The 26,765-nt window shown below is 50.9% G+C and overlaps 13 protein-coding genes across 13 annotated transcripts; 7 read left to right on the top strand and 6 right to left on the bottom strand.

The window, feature by feature from the left end:
* Positions 1-235: 235 nt before the first annotated feature.
* On the bottom strand, positions 236-1,008 carry N7515_007580 (translationally-controlled tumor protein; the record flags this gene model as incomplete). Its single annotated transcript, XM_056668324.1, has 4 exons — positions 236-320; positions 373-544; positions 611-896; positions 994-1,008. 4 exons carry the CDS (start codon positions 1,006-1,008, stop codon positions 236-238), a joined length of 558 nt encoding a protein of 185 aa, XP_056521920.1.
* An 870-nt stretch (positions 1,009-1,878) lies between these two features.
* On the top strand, positions 1,879-3,201 carry sur2 (sphingosine hydroxylase; the record flags this gene model as incomplete). The annotated part of the gene is made up of 2 exons (XM_056668323.1): positions 1,879-2,569; positions 2,618-3,201. The coding sequence occupies 2 exons, from the start codon at positions 1,879-1,881 to the stop codon at positions 3,199-3,201; spliced, it is 1,275 nt and encodes a 424-aa protein (XP_056521919.1).
* A 394-nt stretch (positions 3,202-3,595) lies between these two features.
* On the bottom strand, positions 3,596-4,992 carry N7515_007578 (uncharacterized protein; the record flags this gene model as incomplete). The annotated part of the gene is made up of 2 exons (XM_056668322.1): positions 3,596-4,854; positions 4,914-4,992. 2 exons carry the CDS (start codon positions 4,990-4,992, stop codon positions 3,596-3,598), a joined length of 1,338 nt encoding a protein of 445 aa, XP_056521918.1.
* Positions 4,993-5,535: 543 nt separating this feature from the next.
* On the top strand, positions 5,536-6,048 carry N7515_007577 (uncharacterized protein; the record flags this gene model as incomplete). The annotated part of the gene is made up of 1 exon (XM_056668321.1): positions 5,536-6,048. One exon carries the CDS (start codon positions 5,536-5,538, stop codon positions 6,046-6,048), a length of 513 nt encoding a protein of 170 aa, XP_056521917.1.
* Positions 6,049-6,853: 805 nt separating this feature from the next.
* On the top strand, positions 6,854-8,120 carry N7515_007576 (uncharacterized protein; the record flags this gene model as incomplete). Its single annotated transcript, XM_056668320.1, has 3 exons — positions 6,854-7,140; positions 7,204-7,281; positions 7,331-8,120. 3 exons carry the CDS (start codon positions 6,854-6,856, stop codon positions 8,118-8,120), a joined length of 1,155 nt encoding a protein of 384 aa, XP_056521916.1.
* A 94-nt stretch (positions 8,121-8,214) lies between these two features.
* Positions 8,215-9,564, bottom strand: N7515_007575 (WD40 repeat domain-containing protein; the record flags this gene model as incomplete). Its single annotated transcript, XM_056668319.1, has 3 exons — positions 8,215-9,267; positions 9,320-9,482; positions 9,533-9,564. The coding sequence occupies 3 exons, from the start codon at positions 9,562-9,564 to the stop codon at positions 8,215-8,217; spliced, it is 1,248 nt and encodes a 415-aa protein (XP_056521915.1).
* Positions 9,565-9,963: 399 nt separating this feature from the next.
* Positions 9,964-10,911, bottom strand: N7515_007574 (RNA-binding signal recognition particle subunit SEC65; the record flags this gene model as incomplete). The annotated part of the gene is made up of 2 exons (XM_056668318.1): positions 9,964-10,388; positions 10,458-10,911. 2 exons carry the CDS (start codon positions 10,909-10,911, stop codon positions 9,964-9,966), a joined length of 879 nt encoding a protein of 292 aa, XP_056521914.1.
* A 671-nt stretch (positions 10,912-11,582) lies between these two features.
* Positions 11,583-13,117, top strand: N7515_007573 (aminotransferase, class III; the record flags this gene model as incomplete). Its single annotated transcript, XM_056668317.1, has 4 exons — positions 11,583-11,592; positions 11,652-12,301; positions 12,368-12,820; positions 12,869-13,117. The coding sequence occupies 4 exons, from the start codon at positions 11,583-11,585 to the stop codon at positions 13,115-13,117; spliced, it is 1,362 nt and encodes a 453-aa protein (XP_056521913.1).
* Positions 13,118-13,305: 188 nt separating this feature from the next.
* ysh1 (cleavage polyadenylation factor subunit YSH1) lies at positions 13,306-16,426 on the bottom strand (the record flags this gene model as incomplete). The annotated part of the gene is made up of 6 exons (XM_056668316.1): positions 13,306-13,850; positions 13,906-14,563; positions 14,613-15,424; positions 15,483-15,817; positions 16,119-16,216; positions 16,274-16,426. 6 exons carry the CDS (start codon positions 16,424-16,426, stop codon positions 13,306-13,308), a joined length of 2,601 nt encoding a protein of 866 aa, XP_056521912.1.
* A 612-nt stretch (positions 16,427-17,038) lies between these two features.
* Positions 17,039-18,830, top strand: N7515_007571 (uncharacterized protein; the record flags this gene model as incomplete). Its single annotated transcript, XM_056668315.1, has 2 exons — positions 17,039-18,134; positions 18,190-18,830. 2 exons carry the CDS (start codon positions 17,039-17,041, stop codon positions 18,828-18,830), a joined length of 1,737 nt encoding a protein of 578 aa, XP_056521911.1.
* A 1,430-nt stretch (positions 18,831-20,260) lies between these two features.
* N7515_007570 (putative protein kinase (Lkh1)) lies at positions 20,261-22,516 on the top strand (the record flags this gene model as incomplete). The annotated part of the gene is made up of 6 exons (XM_056668314.1): positions 20,261-21,061; positions 21,122-21,203; positions 21,260-21,607; positions 21,666-22,128; positions 22,177-22,264; positions 22,322-22,516. The coding sequence occupies 6 exons, from the start codon at positions 20,261-20,263 to the stop codon at positions 22,514-22,516; spliced, it is 1,977 nt and encodes a 658-aa protein (XP_056521910.1).
* A 909-nt stretch (positions 22,517-23,425) lies between these two features.
* On the top strand, positions 23,426-25,008 carry N7515_007569 (amidase; the record flags this gene model as incomplete). Its single annotated transcript, XM_056668313.1, has 2 exons — positions 23,426-24,770; positions 24,836-25,008. The coding sequence occupies 2 exons, from the start codon at positions 23,426-23,428 to the stop codon at positions 25,006-25,008; spliced, it is 1,518 nt and encodes a 505-aa protein (XP_056521909.1).
* A 107-nt stretch (positions 25,009-25,115) lies between these two features.
* Positions 25,116-26,317, bottom strand: N7515_007568 (sideroflexin family transporter; the record flags this gene model as incomplete). The annotated part of the gene is made up of 4 exons (XM_056668312.1): positions 25,116-25,802; positions 25,855-25,949; positions 26,006-26,139; positions 26,214-26,317. The coding sequence occupies 4 exons, from the start codon at positions 26,315-26,317 to the stop codon at positions 25,116-25,118; spliced, it is 1,020 nt and encodes a 339-aa protein (XP_056521908.1).
* Between the last annotated feature and the right edge of the window lie 448 nt (positions 26,318-26,765).

Below are 26,765 nucleotides of genomic sequence, written 5' to 3'. Positions count from 1 at the left end.
GTTACGAAGGATAAGCCAGTGTGGAGACATGAGAGATTATGATTTCATGAAGCGTAATTCTTGACGATCCAGCGGATCACAAACGTGGGATACGAAGAATGCGTGAGCCTGAGTTAAGATAGACAGACACAGGAGAGGGGGCAAGCTATGACTCGCAATTCTTCCACCAAGGCGTATTTGTTCGTAGGGAATACGTATGTCTTTGCTATCGCAGATATAGGACAACATGAGTTGCTTAGACCTTCATCGGCTTGAGACCGTCAGCCCAGACGGTAGCATAGGGGGTGACACCATCTTCGCGGAAGTCAATGAGCACGTGCCTAGGAGCAGTTAGTGTGGAACCAAAGATAGGGTGACGCTTTAGCAACATACATAGCATCGCCATCCATGGACTGGCCCATAAGGACATCGTAGTTGTCCCAGTTAGCAAGAATCATCTTCATGGCACCAGCGATCTTAGTCTTCCATAGCTTTTCGGCTTTCTCGGGATCTTCCGCTTCAGCGAACTTGGGTGCCACATTCTTGTGGAGCTTCTTGATGTAGGCTACGTTCACAAAGAATGATTAGTGATTTGCGCTAGCAAGAGAACAGAAACGGCCGGCAAACATACACTTGATGTGAGTCTTGTAGCTTTCCTTGGAGGGCTTGGCTCCGTCCTCAACCTTGAGCCACTGCAGACGGAACTGGTCCTCGATATCGTGGACCATGGTGGCCTCGCCCTCGCCACCCTCATCATCACCGCCCTCCTCAGCGGAGGGGTTGGCGCCCTCGAGCTGGAAGTCCTCGTTGGCGCGCTTCAAGTACTTGCGGCAGTCACACTCCCAGAGGACATCGAACTCCTTGTTGGGGACAAGGTTGAAAGTGTCGGCGACGATCTCGTCACCGGAAACGATGTCCTAGTGGACAATGTCAGCTGAATGAATTCAAAGCGAACTGGTCATATGGAACATATAGAACGAAGGCGCAAACTCATGAACTCGACAAGAAACTTACAGTGTAGATAATCATTTTGGCGGTATTGGTATTATATGTGAAGGAAGCAAAAGGATAGAAAGGTCGCACGGGAAGAAAGAAAAACACTCAGGGTGGGGGAAAGGTTTTTCTTTAAAAAAAATTAGGGCGGGGTGGTGTTTGTTCAGTTTGTTTTGTACCCAAGTGGTATCGGGGAGTCTGGGCCACCGCCACTGGCAGTGCGTTAGTGCGGTACTCAGTACTTCGGAGTACATTGCACTACGATGCACTTTCCCGAGGATTATTCGCTGATGGATGGGGTAAAAAGGGGAAGATATCCTCAATTTCACGGGGAGAAACCATTGAACACGTTGATTTATATCAATTGATAGTGATTCTCAAGATTACCTCCGATCTACTTTTGCCTCCAGCCACTTGATGGTGGTCCGACGAGGTAAATCCGTGACTCAGCATTGGTCCACTTATTACCATACCATACCAATATAAACTAACTTCGCCAGCCAGGCTGCCAAATTTACCGTATCTGTAAGTATCGTCTTGGCTTTGCTTGGGCCGGCTCGCGCCTCCCGAATCCGGGCGTCTCCTGATCCATCTGATCTTTTTATCTCTTTCAAGTTCCTACATGTATTCTCTCCTTTATCATTAACTGATTTTCTATTCTTCACTCTTGTTTTGTGCCGGCCAACGCCGAGAGTTCTCTGGCTGATTGGAATCAGTCTGTGTCGCGCCTACCCGTCAGCATCCGAACTCCGGCGTGGTTGCTAACATCCATTTTCTTTTCCTTTCCCTGAGCTCTGACCTCAGGAACATTGAAACGTTCAACTCATTTCCGAGGTCCTCTATATCGTCACTCTAAGTCTCCGAATTCTCTGTGTCAGAAACTCGGCGCATCGCCAGTCTATCGTCATGGCTGCAAACGCATCCGTCGCGTTCGATCTCCCTCCCCTACCAAGCTACACCTTAACCACTCGTGAACTTCTGCTTGCTCCTCTACCCGACAATATCCTCACATTAATTCTTCCAATCATCGCCTATTGGGGAATGTCCATGATCTATCATTTCTTGGACGTCAATGATTATTTCATCGAATACCGGCTCCACACCCCCGCGGAAGTGTCGAAGCGAAACAAAGTCACCCGGTGGGAAGTTGTGCGGGATGTTGTTTTACAACAAGTGATCCAAACTCTGGCCGGACTTGCTTTTATGTACTTCGATGCCGATGAAACCGTCGGAAGAGAACAGTACGATGTGGCTGTGTGGGCGCAGCGATTGCGGATCGCCCAAAAGGCTATACCATCATTGTTAGCAGTTTTTGGAGTCGACGCCGTTGGACTGGGGAAGGTTGTTTCCCGAAACGGTTACACCATGCTGGCCGGGGCTATAACTGGCGGATTATACCCCGGCGCCACCCAGTCCTTGATTCTTGACAACGGAGCCGAGATTGTGGCGCCCGCTTTCACGAATTGGGAACTTACAGTTGCTAGTTTCATCTACTGGTATTTTGTACCAGCCCTTCAGTTCATGCTGGCAATTTGCATCGTGGATACTTGGCAGTACTTCCTCCACCGCGCCATGCATTTGAACCGATGGCTCTATGGTGGGTGATTTCTCGGATTTGACCAGCGGATTGTACTAACCTGCGCAGTAAACTTCCACTCCCGTCACCACCGTCTTTACGTCCCTTACGCCTTTGGTGCTCTCTATAACCACCCGGTTGAAGGCTTCCTCTTGGACACAGCAGGCACCGGTGTCGGATTCCTAGTTTCAGGCATGACCACTCGCCAGGCCATGTGGTTCTTTACTATGTCGACGATCAAGACTGTCGACGATCACTGTGGTTACGCCTTCCCCTGGGATCCATTGCAGCACTTTACCTCGAACAACGCCGCTTACCACGACATCCATCACCAAAGCTGGGGTATCAAGACGAACTTTTCTCAGCCTTTCTTCATCTTCTGGGACCGCCTTCTTGGCACTCGGTGGACTGGCGAGGTCAAGCTGCGTTATGAGCGAGCTCGAGAGAATGCTCAGAAACAGGTGGATCTGGATGCTGCCCAGTTGCCTGAAACTACTCCATCTGAGGTGGTCACTGGTACCGAGGAACGTGAACATGAGCGAGTGGTGGTATCGCCCGAGGGACCAGCGACCCGCACTCGGTTGCGCCGAAAGACTGTCGATAGTCTCAAAGGTCCGAGTCATGGGGTACCCGGGAGTGTTCTCCACAACTAAAGTCGTGATGAAATGATCCCTGAGCATGTGTTAATCTTTTTATGCATCCCCCAACCCCGTCTCTTGGAGCTGCTGGCCGTCTCCGCCAGACTGTTGGGCTTCGCGTCTTTGCTTTGTATGGGATCAGTGACCCATTGTATTAATACTTCGGAATACGCCAGGCAATGCTTTGTACATGGTTTGTTATGACTATTGTTAATAATGTCTATTCATTTTCCAATTAGTTACATGATGCTTTCATGGGTATTCGGTGTGGACTCAATACATCTGCAAATACATTGATCTATACAGGAAATGAAAACAAGGATACCCGATATGGAATATCTGAAAATGGCATAGGAAGCATCGGAGGCAATTGAGAAATGAAATGAAAGGCAGTGGTTAAGAGGAGCCGTCAAATCATATTCGACTGTTCACACACCAGATCCCAAGTGGTCCTCGCTGAAGACCTTTCTGCCTCCCTCCGGTTCCGGTACTCGCCTTCATCAGTCCACTCACAGCTTGTGGTACAAATTGACGGGGATGAATGTTCCGGTGTATCTTCCAAGTAGGGATTTGTTCCCAAACTCTGATACATCTCCAGCAATTCATTAATCTCGTCCAAGGTCCCATAGGCAGCACTTGCAACACTAGGCGAAGGAGGATTTCCAGGAGGCCCATACACAGAACTCGCAGTCCGTGCCACTGCGCTGACTTCCAATTCTTGGTAGTTGTCGTCAGCAAAATCCATGAGCCTGGTAATGCGATCTGAATCGGGAGAACGCCGACGATATCGCTTGACGTGGTCCGGTGAACTTGAAACTTTCCTTGAAAGGCTTGACGTTGGATGATATGTGCTGGCTCCTTCCATGTTAGGGTCAGTACGTCGAGACGAAAACGAAGGATTAGGGGCATACCTTTCTACGGGGTGAGAAACTGAAATTGGTGGTGGTGGTTGAGCATACTTCTTCCTTGGGTTATACTCTGTGGTCGGGCTATGGTTTCGTACGCTCTTGTTGCTCCTCTTGGTTTTACCGCTGTTGTCGGCCCCGTGACGACTGCCGTCTCCATGCCGTCGGCGCCTCGAGTCTGCATGAGCCGGGTCCCTCGCCCAAGCCTTACTACAAGCCTTGCGGGTATCCTTTAAGATATATGCGAACTGGCTGGATGTGCCATACAGCTCGTCCACGTCATCTGGAAACAGGTCAATGCAGCTATCGATGAACTTCATGAGTCTGCGAGGAACATGCTTCAAGCGAGTCTGCGTACGAGAGAGCAAGGCGATGCGAAGGTTGCGCAGTGCACTCTTGTCACTGGCGACCCGAGCCACCATACACCCTTGACAGCAGCTGGTCTCATAGTCCCACGCATTTGGGGCATCGGGATCTTCCGGGTCTGGCCTCTTCCACATGCCCCGAATAGCTTGCAGCTTCTTCAGGATCAAGATATCGAGAGGCTTTAGCAGATGCGGGTATGCGTCAAACTTGCGAAGGTGGTGACCGACTTCCCTCTGCAAAAGTCTGAATACATCGTACATGATATCGGGATTCAAACCTTGATGGACCTTGCATAAGTTCTTCTTTGACCTTGACCAGCGTTCACGTCGCATATCTTTCGGCAGGGCAGATATCAGACGCTTCACGATCTCATCAGTGTGTCTTGCTCTTGTGATGTCTATGTGCAGGATCTGTGTTAGTCTTTTCATTTCGTCCCTTCTCAGGTCAGTGACAAACCAGATATCTCGACGGGATGGTGATAGGCTTGCATGGCTACTGGTTGTTTTTCGTCTATAGTTCCTGAATAACCCACCATATTTGCCCATTGTGAACAATAATTGTATGTAGGGCTAGGGTAGACAGCCGATGGCATGTAGGTACTGGGCTTATACTGCCAATGTCGATTGATTGATGGAGGCAGCAGATGGAAGTATACTGGATGGGAAAGTACGTTATATACACCTGTCCATAGGTAGCAGCCTTTCTGAATAAGTACCTACAGATCTTATTGAGACCGATTGATGTCAGACAATGCTCTCGCGGCTTCAATAGAATAAGGGAGCAAAGGAGTTGTTGAGCTGATTGTTTCTAAACAAAGAGAACAATCAGAGATCAGATGTAGCTACCACAGCTCAATCACAATTGACTCAAGTTTCAAAGAACCAGTCTGTCAATAGCCATTGTCTTGTAGGTGCTTCCGATATAAGGTCTAGATGTCCTCTCTCGACGTCTCACTTGATCTGGATCGTGTCTCATTCCTTCATTTCTTTCCTATTCGTTTCTTCCATCATCGTCTCATCTATTTTCATCAATATTTACCTATACGTCTCAGTCTCATCATACCACCCACACATTCACAATGGGAAACAACACATCCTCCATGGCCTCCTCGCGAGTGACGAAGAAGAAGAAGCAGCAGCGCCGCAAGCATCGCCCCCAGTGCCGACGAGGCATGTTCAACCATGTTGACGGCCGAAACTACCGCGAGGATCACGCCGTGGCCGGCCCATATCAATGGGTAACCGTCTTCTTCAACTGGGCCGACCGCAGACTCACCGACGAGGAATTGATGGACCTCGTCCTGGCCCGAATTCACGCAAGAGATGGAATCATCTCCTCCCGACCCGTCCACCACGATGTGAAGTTTTGCCTGTCTCTCCCCATTCCTGAACTTTGGCAACGTACCGATATCATAATTGTCGGGGGAGCCCAGAACATGGCACGTTGGTACAAGGAACAGATCCAGCATGCGGGCATGCGGATCAACCGACAATACCTTTTCCGTGCGCAAAACCGGAAGGACTGCTGCTACCGAAAGGCTTGGCGAAGCGGCCAGAGTGTCGACGGCTTGGGCCGACTCAATCGGCAATGATGTTGCAACGAAGGATGGCAAATGGGTTTTGTTTCGATTTGTTTTGATGAGAGATCCCGAGTCAGGGCAGGCTTACTTTCATGTTTTTGTCGCTGAAGCAATGATGAGTTCTTCCTTCTGTCAGATGAGATCTGGCCAAGGATGAAATTGAACTTCAAGTAAATCCATGCCCTAGGTTAGAGCAAACTTCCATTTAACTTGAATCTCTTTCATTCAATATAGGGAAACATGTAGACATAACTACCTATTATCACCAAGACATAGTCTCAGCATCTGAATGGAATGACAGGTTCCATTTCTTCTGGGAAGGACGGAAGGTTGACTTTATACTGCCTAGGTCAGTTTGAGTCACTTTCAGGGGTAACACCGTAGCATAGGTAGGTCTGAGTCATTTCAACTGTATTCAACAAGATATATATAGAACTTCAACTAGTCCCTGGATCACATCTTCCCTTCATGAGACCCTAAATAAAAGCCGATTTGGGAGGTGGTCAGGTGTAATCGAAAAGATCAGCGTTCAAGACTCAAGTGACATCAAGTCAGGTGCCTCGGCCAAGCAGCAGACCAGGGGTTATCACATGATAGATTCCTTTTAAACTCTCATCCGATCTGCTTTGATCTGTTCAACGTTACATCTTTTATATCAACTCGTTTCACAATGACTTGCCAGGGCGAGGAGGGAACCCCTCTGCCTTACACAGCGTCCCCAATCAACTTACTATGGAGCGACTTACGCTTGTTCTTCTCCAAGATATGGGCTCTTCCATGGATTCTATTGCCTCTGGATCTATCTCGCACCCGCCCGATGGATGAGCTCTATCCATCAATAGGAAATGGAATTGTCGTGGTGACCCATGTATTTCTTGTCGTATATCAAATTGTTTTCCTGATCTCATTGCCGATTATGATGTTCTGTATGATTCCAGGCCTGTGGATACTTGCATATGCTGCTAGTGGCTTTGCCATCAACTATGCAATTGTCATGTTGGTGTTGAACGGCTTCCAGCAAATCCTGGTATCCCAAGTACCAGTAGCCGAGCGACCAGGCCATGAGCGGGAGCGCTGGCTATTTATAAATGGAATTGCAGCGGGGTGGGAAAGACCTTTCTACGGATTGTTTTCAGTTGCTGAGTGCTGACTTGAAGCAAAACATAGAAATCGATGGGTACAGATGAACATCGATCAACTGTCATACACGTTTGGCCGGAAGGTGACAGGCGTGCATAATCGCACGTAAGTGGCAACTTACTCCAGTTCCAAGCTCGCAACTGATAAGAGGTAGTGCAGGAATTGTCTTCGATCTGATCGAATGTTTGATTCAACGGGACTTTGCATACGCTACTGACGACATACGACGGTCGTATGCATTGGTCAAGGAAGCTCTCTTGGACCCGGAATGTGATAAGGTTGTTCTCCTTCTTCATAGCCAAGGTGGCATAGAAGGTGGGCTTGTCATAGACTGGCTGCTGGACGAGCTACCACACGACCTCCTCCGTCATTTGGAGGTATATACATTTGGAAACGCTGCAAATCACTTTAATAATCCACGGTGGACGAAGTTACGACCCGGAATGACCCCAGAACCTGACTCGGTACCTCAATTTGATCAGGCGATCGGATACATCGAGCATTATGCCAACACAGTTGACATTGTAGCCCTCGGAGGGGTGCTCCATTTTGTGGATATCCCAAACCGATATATGGGCCGGTTGTTCGTCCGCCCAGGTTCGGGCCATGTGCTGAACATGCATTACCTAGACAAGATGTTTACTCTAGGTCCTGATAAGAAGGCCCTGGACTCTAATCCATTCATGGACATGGAGGTTGAGCCGTGGGCAACCGCGGATATCAGAGACGATGGACCTCTGCATCGAGCGAGGTATCAGCCGATCATAGGCCGAGACGAGACGTTTCTTCCCCCCGAACTGAGCAGGCAACGACCGCAAGTAAATGGGGTCAATCGAGTCCGTCGTGTAAAGGATTTCAGTCGACTCTGGCAGTATAGAAACGGGGGGAGCCCGAAGAACAGAAGTGCACTGGTCAACGGTGAGAGCCATGGCCCACCTGCATGAACATATCAATCATATCAATTTTTAGCTATTCGAGTACAAATATTGGCTTCCTTCTATGGGAAACACGTCTTCTTTGCTTGTCCTCCCTTGGATTCTACGTCCAGACCCTCACACTGAAGTCAGCACTCCCAATGGCAAGTACATGTGAGCCCCCTGGATTGGACAGCAGGCTAGGCCCCCAGCGAATGCAAGTCAGAAACTTCGATGAGCCGGTGATTGTCTTCACCAATCGCGCGTCTTGCGAGAGGTCCCAGCATCTAATGGCTTTGTCGTCGCCAACACTAATCAAATATTTCCCTTGAGGATGGAAAACCAGTCCTCGAACCCAAGTATCATGACCTTCCAGGGTCTTGATCAAGGCCCCCCGTCCATTCCACAGCTTGATGTTGCTGTCTCTTGACCCAGTTGCAATGAACGTCTCGCCCCCCACCAACTTTGTCGACCCTAAGGCAGCTAAGTGAGCATGACTTGCCACAGGTGCGATCGCACAGCATTCGATATGGCTCGCATGCCCAACCAGCCTTGCTGTAATTTCCCCGGATGACAGTGTCCGCACTGTAGCTGCACAGTCATTGCCAGCAGACACTATCCATTTCCCATTCAAAGACAACGAGATATCTCTAATCCACTCACCCTGTGTATCGATAGTCTTGACGCAATACCCCGTCAGAATATCCCAAATCCGAATCGACGCATCACGGCTAGCGGAAATCAACTCCCCATTCGGGGCGAACCGCACCACGGAAACAGAGTGGTCGTGCCCACACAAAGTCCGCACGTTGGCATATTCATTGCTGGGATCCCATATTTTGATTGTCAGATCACTTGAACAAGATGCTAGCCGAGTCTGCTCTTTGGGACCCCCATAGTCGAGTCCCAGAACGGGTAGTAGGTGGCCCTTGAGGGTTCGTTCCAGCTCGCCGTGCTCCCAGTCCCAGATCTTGATGGTGCAATCTTCTGACGCCGAGGCTAAGGAGGAATAGACCGGATGCAGAGCCACGGCAGTGACGGATGCGCGATGAGACCGAAGTGTATGTTTTGCCTGGGTACCTGGTAGCCAGTCGATGGACTCTTGGTGTGATTTGGCAGTTGGTGAAGCTTGAAGTTTGACTTCAAGGCTAGCGACTCTGGACTCCAAGTCAAGTATCTGTCTCAAGATCAGCATGGTGGTCGATCTCGGATGTATAGTGGGAACGTACCCGTCTCTGCAGCCGCATCACGCTCGTCCATTTTCGCTCCAGGATCCCCTCGTACTTCTTTTGGATGACATCGTTAAAGCTGCTGTCAATGGCGAGCTCCTCTCGTAAGAGTTTTGTACTCTTCGCGTCGATCGATGACAGGTACGCGACTATAGATTTGTGACTGCATGGTTTTTAGGGCACGGCTTTTGCAAAGAACATCGCATTACTTACAGCTCTCCTGTTTGTCTGCTGGTGAGTACCATGATGCTGCACGTTGAATAGTTCGCTATAACCGCGAGACGTGAAGTGGCAGGTAGTTATATTATACAGCTGCCCCTTGCAGTGGCACAAAAATTCCATCCTCAGGTGGTTGGTTACTCGGGAGACACCCCATCTTGTACAAGATCTTCGGAAATTAGCACAAGGGGCGGGATGGAAGAAAGACGCTGTCCATATACTATGAGCAGATTTTCTGTCACGAGATACAGACAGGCAAGCTCGGAGATTTGGACTTTTGTGTGAATGTACAATGAGACCAATTCAGATGCAGGATCATGGTATCAAGGAAGTATTCCCTAAGTGCATCAGAAGTCAAAGACGGAAGAAAGCAACGCCCATCGCCATACAATGCAAGTGAAAGACGGAATATAGGGTATGCGTTATCATCCCCTGCCCTTCTTCTTTTCCTTCTTTTTCTTATCCGCGCCTGCCCCGGAGGGCTCGCCGCCCATTCCTCCCATCCCACCTAATCCACCCAGTCCACTCAACATGTTGCTCAGTCCACCCATTCCTCCCATTTGGCTCATCATTTGTGACATATCAGGCATTCCCTCCATACCCGGCATACCCTGCATACCCTGCATCTCGGCCATTGCGTCCTTGAGAGGATTGTCACTGACACCACCACCACTATAAGCGGGCGAATGAATGGGTAGAATTTTCCCGATCTTCCAACCGCGCGGGGCAGCAGGGGCTGCGGGAAGCTTCTCAGGCATGGGTAGGCCACGGATCCGTAGCCGGTAGGGTGATTGTTCGGTGGTGGGGTTGGCTTTCAGGTACTGTGCGACGAGAATATAAAGATGGTTCTCTGGGCAACATTATCAGTCCATATCCAACAAGAGAGCCATTCACTCTATCAGCGAGACGAGCCACGTACTATTCTTAATCTTCGGGTTGGCCAATTGACCATCCTCGTTCTTGACCTGCACACGCACACGACCTGGGTTGGCCCAATCCTTGGGATGCAGCTTCTCAGGCTCCAGACCAGCATTCAAGCCCAGCAACTGGACGGCATCGACAATATCTCTGGCAAGAGGGTTTTCGACTGCGAGCTCCGCACCCACTTTCCGGCCCTCGGCGCGCGATCGGGTCTTATCAAAGTACACTGGGTACAAGCATGAGAAGTGCCGGGGAATTTCACGTTGAGGCTCGGGCACCGGCATCGATGGCATGGGCATCTGTTGTTGTTGAGGTTGGGGGGCAGCCTTGGTCGGGACGTTTACGGGCGCGAGAATGGCATTGCTAGGGAGTTCCTCGTCAGAATCATAGCCGGGGGCGACCTCCTCTGGGTCAGAGTCAGAGACTTCTTCAATTTGGGCGCGGCGTGACATTATGAGGGTTGAAGGTGAATTTGTGGAATCAGCAGATGGTCCGGGGAACACGGAATTGTGGCCAAGTCAGAGGGGCAGAATGCTGTGTCTGTGCGGGCGGTGGATGTGGGTCTAATGTACTCCGTACGGCTGGACAGCCAGCTTCGAGCAACAGTATCTATATGCATACGCAGTATCACTTGATGTATGGTATATTGGTATCCAGCTGGATCAGTTACTGCTCTATATAACATTCATGCCACGTTCATCATCGTCCTATACCATTTGGAATCATAACCAGATAGTACTAAGCTCTACCGCCATAACTTTATGCCCTCATCAGGCTTATTTCTAGATTCCAACTCATTCCTTGAAGCCTTAATGTCCTTCAATCAAAATGACATGTATATATTTGCAAGTAGCGGATACGTAGCAATGTAAGAGACGTCGGAATAGCCCCCCACGTCAAATCGGAGCCCAAAAGTCCGCCCCCCGAGCCCCCGGACCAATTGAACACTCGGCTTCTTAATTTCGGCATGCCGAATCCACTCACCCCCGCAGACCATTGCCTCGGGTGAAACCAAAGGTTTTTCAACTAGATCCACGGGGTATAAATGTGCCTGTTAGTTCCTGTTAGTTCCTGTGTAGACTTCTTTCTTCAAATCCCATATCTCTACACTTGAACTTCAGCAATGGCAACCGGTGAGTCCAATCCATGCACTATAATGACATTCTCTCATGTTTGCAATCTACCCATCCAGACAACAAGACCAGTGCTATTCTCCACCGTGATACCCGCTTCGTCCCCAAAAAGGTCGTCGGGGGCAAGGGTAGCTACCTCTTCCTAGAAGATGGAACTAAATTCCTTGACTCTACCGGTGGCGCAGCTGTATCCTGTCTCGGACACGGCAACGAGCAAGTCAACCAAATGATCAAAGATCAGATGGACCAAGTGTCCTACTGTCATTCCGCCTTCTTCGGTACTCAGGTAGCCGAGGACCTTGCCCAACTCCTAGTGGACTCAACTGGTGGGAAACTATCAAAGCTCTTTGTGGTTAGCTCGGGGTCTGAGGCTGTCGAGGCTGCACTCAAGCTAGCACGTCAATATTTCCTGGAGCTTCCTACTCCCCAAAGTCAGCGTACCAAGTTCATTGCACGTCTTCCATCTTACCACGGAACCACCTTAGGTGCTCTGGGCCTAGGTGGTCATGTTCAGCGTCGGGAGCCATTCGAGCCACTTCTCTCCCGGAACACATCTCATGTCTCTCCATGCTACGCGTATCGTGGTAAGCGGGACGGTGAATCCGATGCAGACTATGTAGTTCGTCTTGCAGCTGAGTTGGAAGCTGAATTCCAACGGCTCGGCCCGGAGACAGTGTGCGCATTCGTTGCAGAGCCGGTCGTCGGCGCGGTATGTCCTTATACCTTCATTTCTTGCTCTTCGAAGACACTCGACTAATATTCTTGCGGTCCTCAGGCTCTCGGCTGTGTCCCTGCAGTACCAGGATATTTCCGTGCAATGAAAGATGTCTGTGAGAAGCACGGGGCTCTCTTCATTCTCGACGAGATCATGAGCGGCATGGGTCGTTGCGGAACCTTGCATGCCTGGGAACAAGAGGACGTTATTCCCGATATCCAGACCATTGGAAAGGGCCTAGGTGGTGGCTACGCACCGGTTTCCGGTATCCTGATCGGCGATTCTATTGTCCAGACGATGGACAAAGGCACCGGGGTCTTCCGACATGGACAGACATACCAAGGCCATCCAGTCTCATGTGCTGCTGCGCTTGCTGTGCAAAAGACCATCCAAGAACAATCGCTGCTGGACAATGTTCGAGAAATGGGTGCTTACCTTGAATCGCAGCTGAAACAGCGATTTGAAAATCACCCTCATGTTGGAGATATCCGTGGAAAGGGACTGTTTTGGGGCGTAAGTTGTATCTTCCTTTGCTATCAGTATCAGGCTAACCTTTCGCAGCTTGAGTTTGTCAAAGACAAGGCTACCAAAGAGCCGTTCGACTCAGAAGTCCGCCTGTCTTCCCTGATTCAGGGGAAGGGCCTAGAGCCGGAGTACAGCGTGTCGCTTTATGGCTGTTCTGGCACCGTCGATGGCATCAAGGGTGATCATCTTGTGCTAGCGCCGCCTTTTGTCGTGTCGAAGACCGAGATTGATCTCCTTGTCGACACCCTTGAAAAGGTCTTGAAGGATGTCTTTGCCTCTCTCTAGGTCTAATTCTACATCTACTGAGTCCGCTACAATAGACTTGAAGTTTTCAAGCATAGTAATCAATTTCAATTTGTTAAAAGGGCAACTATCATAAGAAAAATTTCGAAAACTAACGAAGCAGAAGTAGGATACTCAAGTCAAGTCATATCATTGGAATGTTTCGTTATTATACAAGTACATGAGACAGATCAACCCTGGGCCTCAATAGCGGCCGCCTTGTGCCTGGCAGCCAGTTCAATCTTCCTAGATCCATTGACCGAGTCACCCTGCGCCGCATCCCGAGCGATTGAGCTCTCTGCCCACAGGCCAGCCACAGTCTCCACAGCCCGTTCAACGACAACACGAATGCGGTCTCGCAGGACAGCGTTTGCACATTCGACTTCCAGGTCCTCGAGCCACACACGGGCAATGTGCTTGTCCACCCTAATCTCGATACCAGGGACCGGAATTCCCATGGCGACAAGACGATCCAATTCCACAGCCTCGATATCGGCAAGTCGTTCTTCATTCGTTTCATCCCCATCTTGCTCGGGACCGATGGCGAGATCGGCCGGGACTCGCGGACGCTCAATCGGACCGATATTGTCGGCGCCAAACTGGGCCTCAAGCATCATGAGCATGCGCGCGAGTTTCTCTTGCGGTCCTGACTGGGAATGGGGATTTGGAAGTGGGGGCATCTCCACTTCGGCATCGTCATCGTGATGGTGATGGTGATGCTTGTTTTTGGCGGATTCTAGCATCATAGCAGTCAGCATGGCACCTACAAATTAAGAGTCACGGGGGCATACGTTTCACCGAAGCGGGGCTGCTCTCGACCGTCAGAAGAACAGCCATCACTGCATCTGCCACTCCGTCGTTCATCATATTTCCTTCCCATTCCAGCTCAACCTCGCGGGTCCGAGAGTGGTGACGAAGAGTTACACATCCCATGACAAGGAATGTCTGCGTCTCATCCGACGGGATCTCCTCATCGGCATCCTCTTGCTTCGCTGTGTCGTCGCTTTCTGTGTCGTTGTGGTCATCGTGGTCGTTTTTAGCAGCCTTCCTGCTGTTTCCGACTTCTTCAATAGCCCCGAAGGTTCCCTCGAGAGCCCATCTAATCAGATCCATGCTCGCGGAGCTGAGTGTGATATGCTGCCTGCAAGTGATAGTTGTAGTAGTCAGGCCGGCGTACTCTTGGAGGTCGTCAGGTGCCATCAATGATAAGTTGAATCCGTTTTGAACAAGGACTCCAGCCATAAGCTGGGAATCATCATGCTGGGATGGAGGTGCAAGCTCCGCTAGCTTGCCCACAACTTTCGCGATCTTGTCCTTCTTGAAAGGAATCCGAACTTCATCGCAGTTCGCCGGTGTGTAGACTTTGACCTTGACGGCTTTATCTGCGTTGAGACTGAGCAGTTTCGACTTCAATCTCATCATCTGGTGTTTTTCGCCGTGAACCAGGATCTTGGGAGAATCAGTAAAACTTCAAGTATACAGTAGATGTCACACTTACCACAACTGGTGCAGCTACCTCCTCAATGAAAGTGCGGTTTTCAACGCCATCAACGTGAGCTGCAAAGCTGACCTCGTCAATAGTGCAACGGCGAGGGATCATCACTTTTTGATCCTCGTCATTCAACCCAGGGACACGACCGCGACCATGCCCAGCGGAAACCTTGGACATGACAGCGGGGATTTGATCAGGCTCATTGAGCAAGCCCTTAGCCATGGTTCCTTCGACACTGTAACCGGTCATGACAACGCCATTGCGGTCACTTGGCGCCCATCTTTCCAGCAGCTCACGGCTTGTTCCCGTTTGCAACATACCGGGGGAAGCAAGCATTACACATCCTCCGACATCATCAAAACGCTCCAAACTGCGGAGACTTCGAACGAATCGGAAATCCCACGGACCGACGCTCACACTCTTGTTGCCGCTCGCTTCGGCTTCAGCCATGCGCTGCCGGAAGAGGCGCTTGATATTATCATTCATGGCCCCAATGTACGTTTGATAAACAACCATGCATCGTCGCGCCATGTTTCCGATGTAATAGATTGGGAACTTCTGCAGCTCCGGGTGGGTTTCCCAATATTCATCAAGAATAAGAAGCAACTCCTGAGCGCGACCGAGAGCAAATACGGGCATCAGGACTCGACCTCCGCGGTTGAGGACGCTTGTGATTGACTTCATCAAGGCGGCCTCGCGTTCCAGTCGAGGTGGGTTGGAAGAGATGCCGAATGTAGATTCTGTAATGAGGACATCGATCTTCGTGCCCTTCGGGACCGCGGCGGGAATCAAGTGCCTGTCTTCCTCGCGAGAGTAGTCTAGCCGGACGATTGGTTAGTATCGATACTGTAACGTTGGTGGGCAACGCAGACTCACCTCCGGTAAACAAAGTTACCAGTCCCGCAATGTCAATCTTGAACATGGCCGCGCCGAGAACATGACCGGCGGGATATGGAGTAATACGGATGCCATTGATGGTGTGTGTGGTGTAAAAATCGATCGTCTCAATCATCGGAAGAGTTGACAGGTGATCGCGCTCGGTATATAACGTCGTGCGTTGATCAGAGGAAGAGGATGTGTTGCTGACCCGGACATTGTCCTGAATGAGCCATTTGTAGATGGCTCGTGTTGCCGGGGTCATGAAGACTCTTCCCTTGAAGTTTGTCTTGCTGAGTACATATGGTAGGGCCGAGGAATGGTCAACGTGGAAACTGTACAGAACAGGATGTTAGTCGACTGTGCTAGCCATGTAACTGAGCTGGGGCCGAAGGCGTTCGAATGCGAAGCTCGGGAAGGTACAGTGATACAAGGAATATATGCATGACATTGAATTGTATTGGGCTGCTCATATATATGCAGGGGCAGGTGTTTCTCCATTGAACCAAATCCAGCAGTGGACTGCCAGACAATCTAGGTGCCTCGCATTTGACTGTGCAGAGGCATGCGTAAAATGTCCAGCCACACCTGCCGCGCTTCCGTGTATTATTTAGACATAACAGGAGATGAACGTACTGGCTGATTAGGAGAACATCCACTGTGCTCAGATCGAACTCATCAAAGAACGGAAGTGCAGAGAAGCCTTCTTTCGCCGGGTGCATGCCTGCGTCAAGCTACAGAAGCAAAAGATCAGTATCTGCAGCTTCAATTTAGTCTCATAGGATGCTTACCATCACTGTCTTGCCCTTGTATTCCAGGATATGGCAACTCCGGCCAACCTCATTGCCGCCGCCGAGACAGTAAAACGCGAGTTCATCAGATGGATCGACGGGTTCATCATCCAGCACCGCGCCCATCGCTGAAGCTTTGCGCTTGGCTGCCATGGTGTCACAAGTTTGTTGAGTAGATGACAAGTATCGAGGTATTGTGTTGTAGGAACCTGAGTGGCCTGGTAAGAACAGTTATGAGCACGTCGCAAGGGCAAGTCCAAGATCTTAGTACAAGCTCGGCACAACACCCATGACTTGCGCAAGGCACAAACTCGTGATCTCGCTAATTAGCAGGCAGATTGCAGCGTGACTAGCCTTGTAGGCCTAATTGCGATCCACTGAAAGAATGAATTCATTCAGAAAATAGACAAACTTTACAGGTGCACCTGGGGGAGAGCTTAGTCAAACTTAGTCACGTGCATCGCGATCCGCGATCCGCGGAGAGCAGAGTTCGACCACCTGGACAGCTCCTTACCCCATCACGCATCTCTGTCTCCCCGATCACTGCTGTCCTGCTTTCGACAAAAGTTGACTACGCGTATCAGATTGCCTCTATGTTCTAAGTTCAATATTGAGATGGTCAAAGCTGGTGGAAGCTGGTGGTGCGAGCAATCCGCTCAGTTTTACGGCCACGCGTGGACCTCGATTCAACTAGCAGCCCCCCACTCCTCCGCGCAATAGCGTTCATCTCTCACTCTTCAGCTTCGCCTTTACTCAACAATCACCATGGCGCAAGCTAGACATCCGCAGCAACAGCCACCCCCGCCGCCGCAATTCTCACAACCTTTCTCCCCACCTGTCTCTTCGCCATCTCCAAACTCGATCGCATCTCCTGTGAACGGAGGCGCTGCACCACCTCCAACGAAACGCCCCCGTCTCTCCCCTCTGCCGCCCTCTCAAAACCAGTCTCCTTACGGTTCTCCCAGCTTCAACGCGATGCAGCTGCCGCAAAACCAGTCACAGATGAACGGAACCCCGATGAATATGAGCATGAATATGAACGTTCCTTCGACGCCCACCGCTGCTCCTCCGGGGACTATGGGTCCTCCTTCTCGTCCAGCGGAGAAAGCCATGGACAAACCCAATGATAAAACAACGGACGCTGCTGAGCTGACAGATGTTTTGGCGTCGTCTGGAATTGATGTGAGGGAAGAGGAAGCATTCCTCACACAGAGCTTTTCGGGGCAGACCGCGCAGGCGCAACCTCCCCAAAGAGGATCACACTCGCAATATCCGCCACAGATCAATACATCTTTCACTTCTCAGGGCTCTACTCCAGGCACTCCGTCAGCTTCGGCTAGCTTTGGCGATTTGCCCCAGACTAAGCCAGCAGTCGCCCAGCAATCTTTCCACGCTCAGTCCCCGCATCCCCATGTTCCTTTCAAAGATCCCAACGAGCCGACGCGTGAGGACACCATTGCAGCACGACGTGCGCAGTATCACATCCAGGAACCCTTCTTGATCACGAAACTCCTGGAACAGAAGCTTCAGAAGCGAGGCTTTGACCTTGGTGTTCGGATTCCCTCAGAGGGACTTTTCCATCCTGTGCCTGGTCGACCACAGCCCATTGAAGTTACTGGTCCGGATGGCTCCTCTGTGGTGCGAACTGGTCAGACAATTCTCAACCAAGAAGGCGCTCCACTTGTGGATATCCTGAATCTTCTGTCGATTTCAACTGAAGAGCGAATCAGGGGCGTCATCGACTACGCCTCGACTCTGGCTCGAAGTCGCCGCGCACATTCTCACGGTGTGGTTCCAACTGAGTGGAAGGATGTCGCGAAACCTGTTGAACAGACTACAGCTACTGAAACCCCCATGAAACGTATGGCTTCACCGCTCGTGTGCAATATGAGATTACTCGCTAACTTTGTTGATAGGCCCTCATTCCGCCATTGATTCCTCTGGCGCCAAACCAAATGCGCCAAGATACCGAACATTAGTCACCCGAGAGAGTTCAGTGGAGGATAAGCGTGCAGCCAAGCGTGCCAAACGCACCAGCAATGCAATCCTTGATGAGGCGGGTCGAGCTGACTCTGTCGATCCGACTGGATCTGCACCTTCCACTCCCCTCGGCGAACGGGCGCCTAGTTTCGATAAAAAGTCCATGACGAAGAAAGAAGCGAAGAAAATGCATGACTCCAAGGCAACCGAAGCCCAGCAGCATGCACAGTCTGTCGAGACGGCCCGCATGGCTTTGTCGGGCGGCAGTCGCAGTATGTTTGGTGCCAAAAAGTCATACTCATGGCTAAAGCCTGGAGGCCAGGCCAGTGGGTTCTCATCTCCTTCTCGTCCGATTCCCTCCACTCCTACCGCCGGTCCCGAAAAGACCAGTGTCGGGGAACCTGCGTCCAATCAGACACAACGTCGTCTCGGAGTGTGGCGCGAAGATCAGGAGAAAGGGACCGGGATCCAGGTCCGAGATATCCTGTTCATGCTAGAGGCCGATGGCCGGGCGACCAGGCATGTCCAGAAGGGTTACCTCAAGGATCCCAAAGAGGATCGGGATCATGGAAACTGATCTTCCTATTAATGTTTGTAACTTTATTTTTCTTCAGTCTCTGATTTCTCGTTATTTTTCGGACCCGTGCACGCCCTTCGGGTCCAAGGAGTTCTTGCATTCGCTGCGTGTGGCGGCGTTGGTGGACTTAATTTCATAACCAGTTGAAGCATACGAGGGCAGGATAGAGAACTAGGAGGATTCTTGTGCCCCAATAAGTGTATGTAATGAAACATTTCCTCCCGACTTGATTCTTCGCCTACACCTACTACTACGTAACGAATATCGATTGGCTAGGTAGGATATACTCGATTGTAAGAGTGCACCTATAGCTCTCATGTATAGTAACCACGAACCTTCCAGATTGATCCAACATGTAACTATATCCTTTCTCGTTTCTTCCTAGAACTGAATCAAGCCGTGATAAAGACGTCAGAGTCCCTTGAAGCATTCGTCCTAAACTCTGACTCGCTGAGTCAGTTGGAATGTCAGGTTGAGGTTATATTGAGGTTATACGGCAGCCCACAGTCGCCCGTCACGACGATAAGAGAAATTTACTGCGTAACAGATTGTCATATTGCTCAAGTTGCTCACATTGCTGACATTGCTCACGCTAATATTGTTTGACATGCCCCATGTTCACGAAGAAACGATTGGAGTATCTCGTTTCTGTGGAGAATTCGGCTAAGCCAGGGCTTGGACATGGCGGCCCCCCCCCCCCCCCCTCTCCCCTCCTAAATCCCCTTTGATCTCATTCCGGGGGAGAGACAGGTCACGGTGAATGATTGGAATGAGAGGACCAGAATAGCCTGGTTTTACCTCCCTGAATCGCATGATCCTCATTGGTTGAGGTGGAGGAACTGCACACCGCGTGTACTCCGTATAGACCTCATACGCAGTAGAAAGCCCCTAACATGATATGGGGAGATAGTAAGGTTATAGAGATTTTTAGGCTGTTTTAACTTGTTCTCGAGTAGAAGAATCACTGGAAGAATCTCTACTTAGGACCGAATAATCATAGTCAAGTCGAGTCGAGTCGAGAACATTGAGAGAGAGAAAATCCGAGAGGTTGATCGGCAACGGGCCCCAACTCTCCGACTCTTCCATCATCAACCTCTTTGCCTCCACGTCTTTTCTCCCCACCTCGTTTAATTCCCCATGACGAACTTGCTACTCAATTTGGTTTCTCGCCTTGTCTTGAAATCTGTCGAGGAAATGCACACTTGATCCTCCCCTTCTATCCCCCGACCGCCTCACCCCGTCATCTCCACGTTTACGCCAATCCCCTTCCACACGTCAACCTCAAATTTCTGTCGGCTTGGCTCCTCTCTGGCTGGCTTGTCCTGCCTTGAGCCATCAGTGACGACAATCCACTTTCGGTCATCATTTAGACCGAACTCCTCTGCATAACACCTTCTAGTTACCATTCGTGTGACGGGTTACTTTGCACAATGTCAACCCCGTCTACAGCCACTGCGACGCATCCCTCTCATCACCAGGCTTACGGATACCCTCATCACCCCCCGTATCAACCGAATCCTTCCTACCCGACTTCGACCGCTGCGGCAGGAACTCGCCTCGCGAATCCTTACCCTGTTTCGGTTTCTTCTCCCACAACTACCACCCTTCCCTACGCTCAACCTCCCAGAATCCCCCCGGCAACGACCCCATCAGCCATGACCCATCAAAGTGGCTCCAGTGCGGCTCCCTCTGGCGGGAGCCGTAAGAAGAAACCAGACTGGACCGAGTTCTACAAGAATGGCCTTCCTAAGGAAGTCATTGTGATCGACGATAGTCCCGGACCAGAGCCCTCCAGTGGTGCCCCAGCTCGTCCTGCATACGCTGCTGCCAGACAACCTCCGGCGGCTCCTCAACCCGCTGGAAAGAGGCGGCGCACGGGGATTGAGACTGCCTACGATCTGGGTCACTATGATCGCCCGTCCTTCTCAATCAATCCTCAACATTACGGCGAGGAATCTTCGGCTACTTCTCTATCGACCGATCGAACCGCATCTTTACACACAACAGCCCCGACATCGCTTGGTTCACAAGGCAGTTCGGGCGCGAGCAACGGTGTATATTATGAGGACAACACAGTGGGTCAAAAGCGGAAACGCGCCACCCGGAAGTCGACCCGCGATGAGCAAAAGCGACGAGAGTTGGAGACCAACGGGGACGCATTCCTAAGTTATGTCCCTCCGCCGAAGCCGCCGATCAAGGCAAAGGATGTCCCTGTGCCTGTTATCCGCGATGTGAGTGTTCTCCCCTCATTTGACCTCCGTGCAATACACTGACAAATCTCGCTCTTTCAGTACACAAGTACCTTGAACAAGAAGTTCGATGATGACGATGGCCATTACATTGTCACACCTGACACGCCATTAACAGATCGATGTGAGTATAAAGAAGTCTCCCTTGATGTCTACTTGACGTTGCTAACATCTCCCAAGACTCTGTGATCAAACTTCTAGGACAAGGCACCTTCGGCAAAGTAGTCGAAGCCTATGATAAGCAGCGCAAGGCTCGCTGCGCAGTCAAGATTATACGCTCGATCCAAAAGTACCGAGATGCATCTCGTATCGAGCTGCGAGTCCTGTCAACTCTGGCTTCGAACGACAAAAGCAACCGCAACAAATGCATTCATCTACGGGATTGCTTCGATTTCCGAAATCATATCTGCATTGTCACCGATCTTTTAGGACAGAGCGTGTTCGATTTCCTCAAGGGCAATGGCTTTGTGCCATTCCCGAGCAGTCAAATCCAGCAGTTCGCTCGCCAGCTGTTTACAAGCGTTGCCTGTAAGTCATCCGCTTCATGTCTATATCTATACCCAAAACTGACTGATTGGCCAATTAGTTCTCCATGATCTGAACCTCATCCATACCGACCTCAAACCCGAAAACATCCTCCTCGTCAGCAACGCCTACCAGACCTTTACCTACAACCGCACCATCCCGTCTTCTTCACATGCCACGAATCGCAATGCGCGCCAGCGCCGCGTCCTTCTCGATGGCGAAATCCGTCTCATCGACTTCGGTTCCGCCACCTTCGACGACGAATACCACTCATCCGTTGTCTCCACTCGTCACTACCGAGCTCCGGAAATCATATTGAATCTAGGCTGGAGCTTCCCATGTGATATCTGGAGTATTGGGTGTATCCTGGTTGAATTCTTCACCGGGGATGCTCTGTTCCAGACACATGACAACCTTGAACATCTGGCAATGATGGAGGCCGTGATTGGCAGTCGGATCGACACTGGTCTGGTGAAGAAGGTCATGGCGGGTGGCCGAAATGGGAACAGCAACTCTGCTGCAGAGTAAATATCTCCCTCCCTTTCGTTTGTGACAGAAACTGACTTTCCCAGGTACTTCAACCGATACAAGCTCGACTATCCCAACACTGAGACTACCCGGGCCTCGCGGAAGTACGTGCGTGCGATGAAACCTCTGACGGTAAGTCTCCCTCTTATTCAAGCCTGTTGATCTCTCGGCTGACCAAGTCTACTACAGGAGTTCATCCCCACATCTACCCCATTCAACCGGTCATTCCTCGATCTATTACGAAAAATCTTCGTGTACGATCCTAAGAACAGGATCACTGCCAAGGAGGCATTGAAACACCCGTGGTTTAAAGAGACCCTCGTCGACGATGGCACCGAGGCTTACCGGATAGGCCAGGGACTCCACCGTCAAGGGCGTTCCTAGGCTTATCGTCCAGCTTGCACAGTTACAGTCGCCAATGTTCGACTCTTCTTTTTTTTCAACGTTATCAGAAAGGAAATCCACGGCGTGAATAGGATCCAGCTATGGATAGGGGCTCACATGTTGAGGGTAATCTTTTATCTTTTTTTTTCAATCGCGAATGGGACGGAATGGTGTTTGCACTTCGGGAAATCACGATTACGATGTTTCTATTTCTTTACTTATTGTTACCTCCCCCTGGTTTGTTCGATTGCTGCAGGTGTACCTTATGCAGCTTCGGTGATACGAGTCTTGTGGCACAACATGGCGGCGTCGATCCTCGCCAAGAGCACAACGTCTCCCCTTGGGGACTTGATATCCCTATTCTTTATTCTTTATTCCATTGTTCCATCTATCCCTATGTCCTTCCACTATTAAAGGCGTCGGTCATACGTTATTCTTCTTTTTTCCTCCTCGATTTTTCGCCCTCTTTCGTTCGACATCCGGAGGGAATCAGGCTCAGTCCGGATGATTTTATACCATTTGATTGTTTATGGCGTCCATTATCCGTATGGTGTATATACATGGGTCTCTTTTTTGCTTCAGACCCAGGCATTCCCGTCTGTGGCACTGCCCATCTCCTGTCTATGTTTTATATACCTCGGGGTGGAATAACTCAACCCCGTATATAGAGCAGTTGACGAGGCTGCTTGTGGAATTCATCATGTTTATTGGTCTTGAGACGTAGATGCCTTAGGTAGCAAAACCTACACTACTGTATAAATTGGGCAGATCTATGCATGAGCCCGCTGCCCAGGTGGTACAGGTGGGATGCAACGTCAATCTCCGTGGACTCAACCTCCACTCAGGTATCCATCCCACCATCTAGACATAACCCCACAAACCCACAAAATACCCAGAACACATTGCACAATGGACTCCCAGTGGCAAGCAGAAGATCTGACCATCGCCAAACTCCACAAACTCCTCCGTATAGACCCCTCCATCGGCCCAGACCTAGTAAACAAATACCTGGAAGCAATCAACCAACACAACGGCACCCTCAAAGCCCTCATAACAATAAACCCCGAAGCCACTTCAACCGCCAGGGCCAAAGTCCACGAAACAACCCTCCTCAACAAAACAAACACCCCCTACCCACCATTACACAGTGTCCCCATAATCCTGAAGGACAACATCAGCACAGCGCACCAACCAACAAGCGCCGGCGTCCTCGCCCTCAAAACCCTCCACACAAAAGACTCCATTCTCGTCTGCAAACTCCAATCCGCCGGCGCAATAATCCTAGCAAAAGCCAACCTTCACGAATTCGCCTTACAAGGCACAACGCTCTCCTCACTGGGCGGCCAAACGCTAAACCCACACGACCTAACCCGCACACCGGGCGGGTCTTCAGGCGGGACGGGGGCGGCGCTGGCAGCGAACTTTGGCTTAGCAGGTTGTGGGACGGACACGATGAATTCACTGCGCTCACCTGCGTCCGCGTGCGGGATAGTAGGGTTCCGGCCGTCGACGGGGAGCGTGTCGAGTGTGGGGATTGTGCCTGTTTCCAAGACGCAGGATACGGCGGGGCCGATGGGGAGGTGTGTTGCGGATGTGCGGGTGATGTATGGGGTTATGAAAGCGGAGAGTTTGGATATGGTGAGAGGTGGTCGACGTGGTGGAATCCGGATTGGAGTGTTGGAGGACTATTTCCAGCCTGTGATGCAGGGAGATGCAGACGCAGATGTGAAGGCCGAGTATCTCGCCGAAAACCAGACGGTGCAGGATATTGTCCGGAGAAGTCTGGATATGATACAGGATCAAGGAGATATCGTATTGGTACCTATTCATTCATGCAATCATCCAGACTGGAGCATTGAGACGCTTCTCGCGAAAGGTGATACACAGGCATTCGAATTCAAGGAGTGTCTGGACGAGTTCCTGCAGTCAGGTCTGATCGAATCTACACCGCATCTATCCCTCGAATCAATCGCTCAGAGCGGCGAGTTCGAGGCACAGGCCATGACACATGTCTTCTCTGCTGCGCGGGAAGATCCCGAGATGTTCTCGACGACAAGTGATGCATACCGCAGTCGACTGGAGTATATCGCTGCGCTGAAAGTGGGTGTGGAGGAATGTTTTGAGAAATACGATATCGATGCACTGGCATACCCGCATCAGAGACAGTTGGCTGTGAAGATTGGTGCGAGGACGCAGCCGGGACGGAATGGTGTGTTGGCTGCGTTAACGGGGAGACCTGCTATTTGTATACCCGGTAAGTATTGGTTTGTTTTGTTAAATCGGTTCTCTTTGGCTGTCAATAAGCTAATTCGGAGACAGCTGGGCGAAGTCCTAAGACTGCATCTGCTGTACGGGGCGTCCCCATTGGCCTGGAGCTGATGGGTAGGCCTTGGGAAGATGACGGACTGCTAGACCTCGCAGAGCGAGCCGAAAGAATCCTCCAAAGCAGGAACAGGGAACAAGCCTGCCTTGAATCGAATGTAGAGAAATAAAATGATATAAGACACCTATAGACTGAAAACCAAGGTCTATTCATCCCCGGACCCATGCAAAAGATAAAATGTAATGTGCACGCTGCTAAACGCCAGAGCCCAAAGAATCACATTCCACGATTGAATTCCACCATACCCTGATGACCACCGCGGCCCTGGAACTCCTCCTCAAGGCTAGTAACACTAATAGCCTGGCGAGACGGGAACGCCGCAAGCGCAAGCGGGAGCGCAAACAGCGACGTGCCCAGAACAAGAGCCAAGTTCACAGGCATAACCATACGAGGACGAGCACGCAACCAGGCCGTCTTCTCGAGACGGACGAGGATAAGCGGCGGCAGGACCATGATGGGGGTAGCATTCAGGACACGGGAGATGGCTGTCTCACCGACAGCCAGGGTAGCAGCCTTTTTACTCTTGCCGAGACTCTGAACGGGCTCAGCGTCCTCGTTAAGTTCGCGCTTGGCGCGCTCAGCATCTGACAGGACGGGGTAGACATCGATTCCCTGGCGAATTTCCTCGCCGCGCATGAGGAAGACGTTCAGAGCGGAGGCGCTGGCGACGGCCGCGAAGGGGACGAGACGGGAGAGGATGAGACGGGTATTGGGGGAGATGCTTTTGAGACGGGGGACGAGGGCGTTCAGGCCGACGGCGACGGAGCAAGAGGCTGAGACGGCCATGAGGTAGGACTTGCCGATTTGGGACATGGAGAGGGGAGTGGATTTGTTGGCGTTGGCATTGTTGATGGCGACGTTCAGGGACTGGTTACCGATCTGCCAGAGAAGGGTACCGGTGGTCTATATATGGTCAGTACCATATGCGGGTGGGTTCAGGAAGAGGGGAGCCCACCTTCAATCCTGGGGTCAGCATGCCTGCTGTGACCACCAAGTTCGAGAGTACGTAGCATGACATGCGGAACGGCAAGAAAACGGGTGTGCCGGTATCTGATTGAACAAGTTAGCCAATGGCTATTCATGGTTGTGTTTGGAGTCGCCCATACCAGGATGCAATGTCGCATCGACCACCTTTTTGGCGGACCACAACTCCGGGGTCATGGCCGGGATGCGGTTCTGCTTGTACGACGCAATGAGGCTTTTAGCTTGCTCAAGACCAGCAGATGAGACGAAAAGCGTCCTATCAAGATAACATTGGTCAGTACATATACAACTACAATCCTACTACTATCAATCTCGTGTGCATAAACATACCGAGGATCAGAGATGTCAGCGGCATGGCGCACACGACCCCAATAGGTTGTCAGGTCATACTGCGACGCGGGGAGGTCCCGACTACCAGGGAGAGAGGCAGACATCTGAGCGAGGGAACGGGAAAGCACAAACGACTAGTGAGGGACCAAGAGAGTGAATGGCGCGTACAAGAAAGAGAGATCGAATATGACTCCGCGGGGAGAAACAACTTTTTTCGATAAAAAGGGCGGTGAGCCGATAAGGGTCGATTGGCCAATCAGCTCGCACCCGATCTATGAGCGAACCGTGGGTCGATCTTCTTTTGAAACGCCAGGGGACGCCGGACGATGAGGTTAAATGTTGAGAGAAGCTGGTTGAAGAGGAACAGCGAAAGGGAAGTAAGCAGTGGTCGAGGGAATAGGGATCTTATAGGTAAACACAATGGGTTTCACTGTAATTCTGCACATCTCTGTCGGCTCCTCTCCCGAGACCGGTTACCAGCCCGATTTGCGGGGGATTCTGCAGGCCACTCTGATAAAAAGACAAATCTGCGGACCAGGGAAATAGTTCTAT

The sequence above is a fragment of the Penicillium bovifimosum genome (genome assembly GCF_028826915.1).
Source record: "Penicillium bovifimosum strain IBT 22155 chromosome Unknown utg000005l_segment0_segment0, whole genome shotgun sequence".
In the NCBI taxonomy this organism is placed as follows: Eukaryota; Fungi; Ascomycota; class Eurotiomycetes; order Eurotiales; family Aspergillaceae; genus Penicillium; species Penicillium bovifimosum.
The sequence above is the reverse complement of the archived record's forward strand: the minus strand, read 5'-3'. Positions and strand labels throughout refer to the sequence as shown.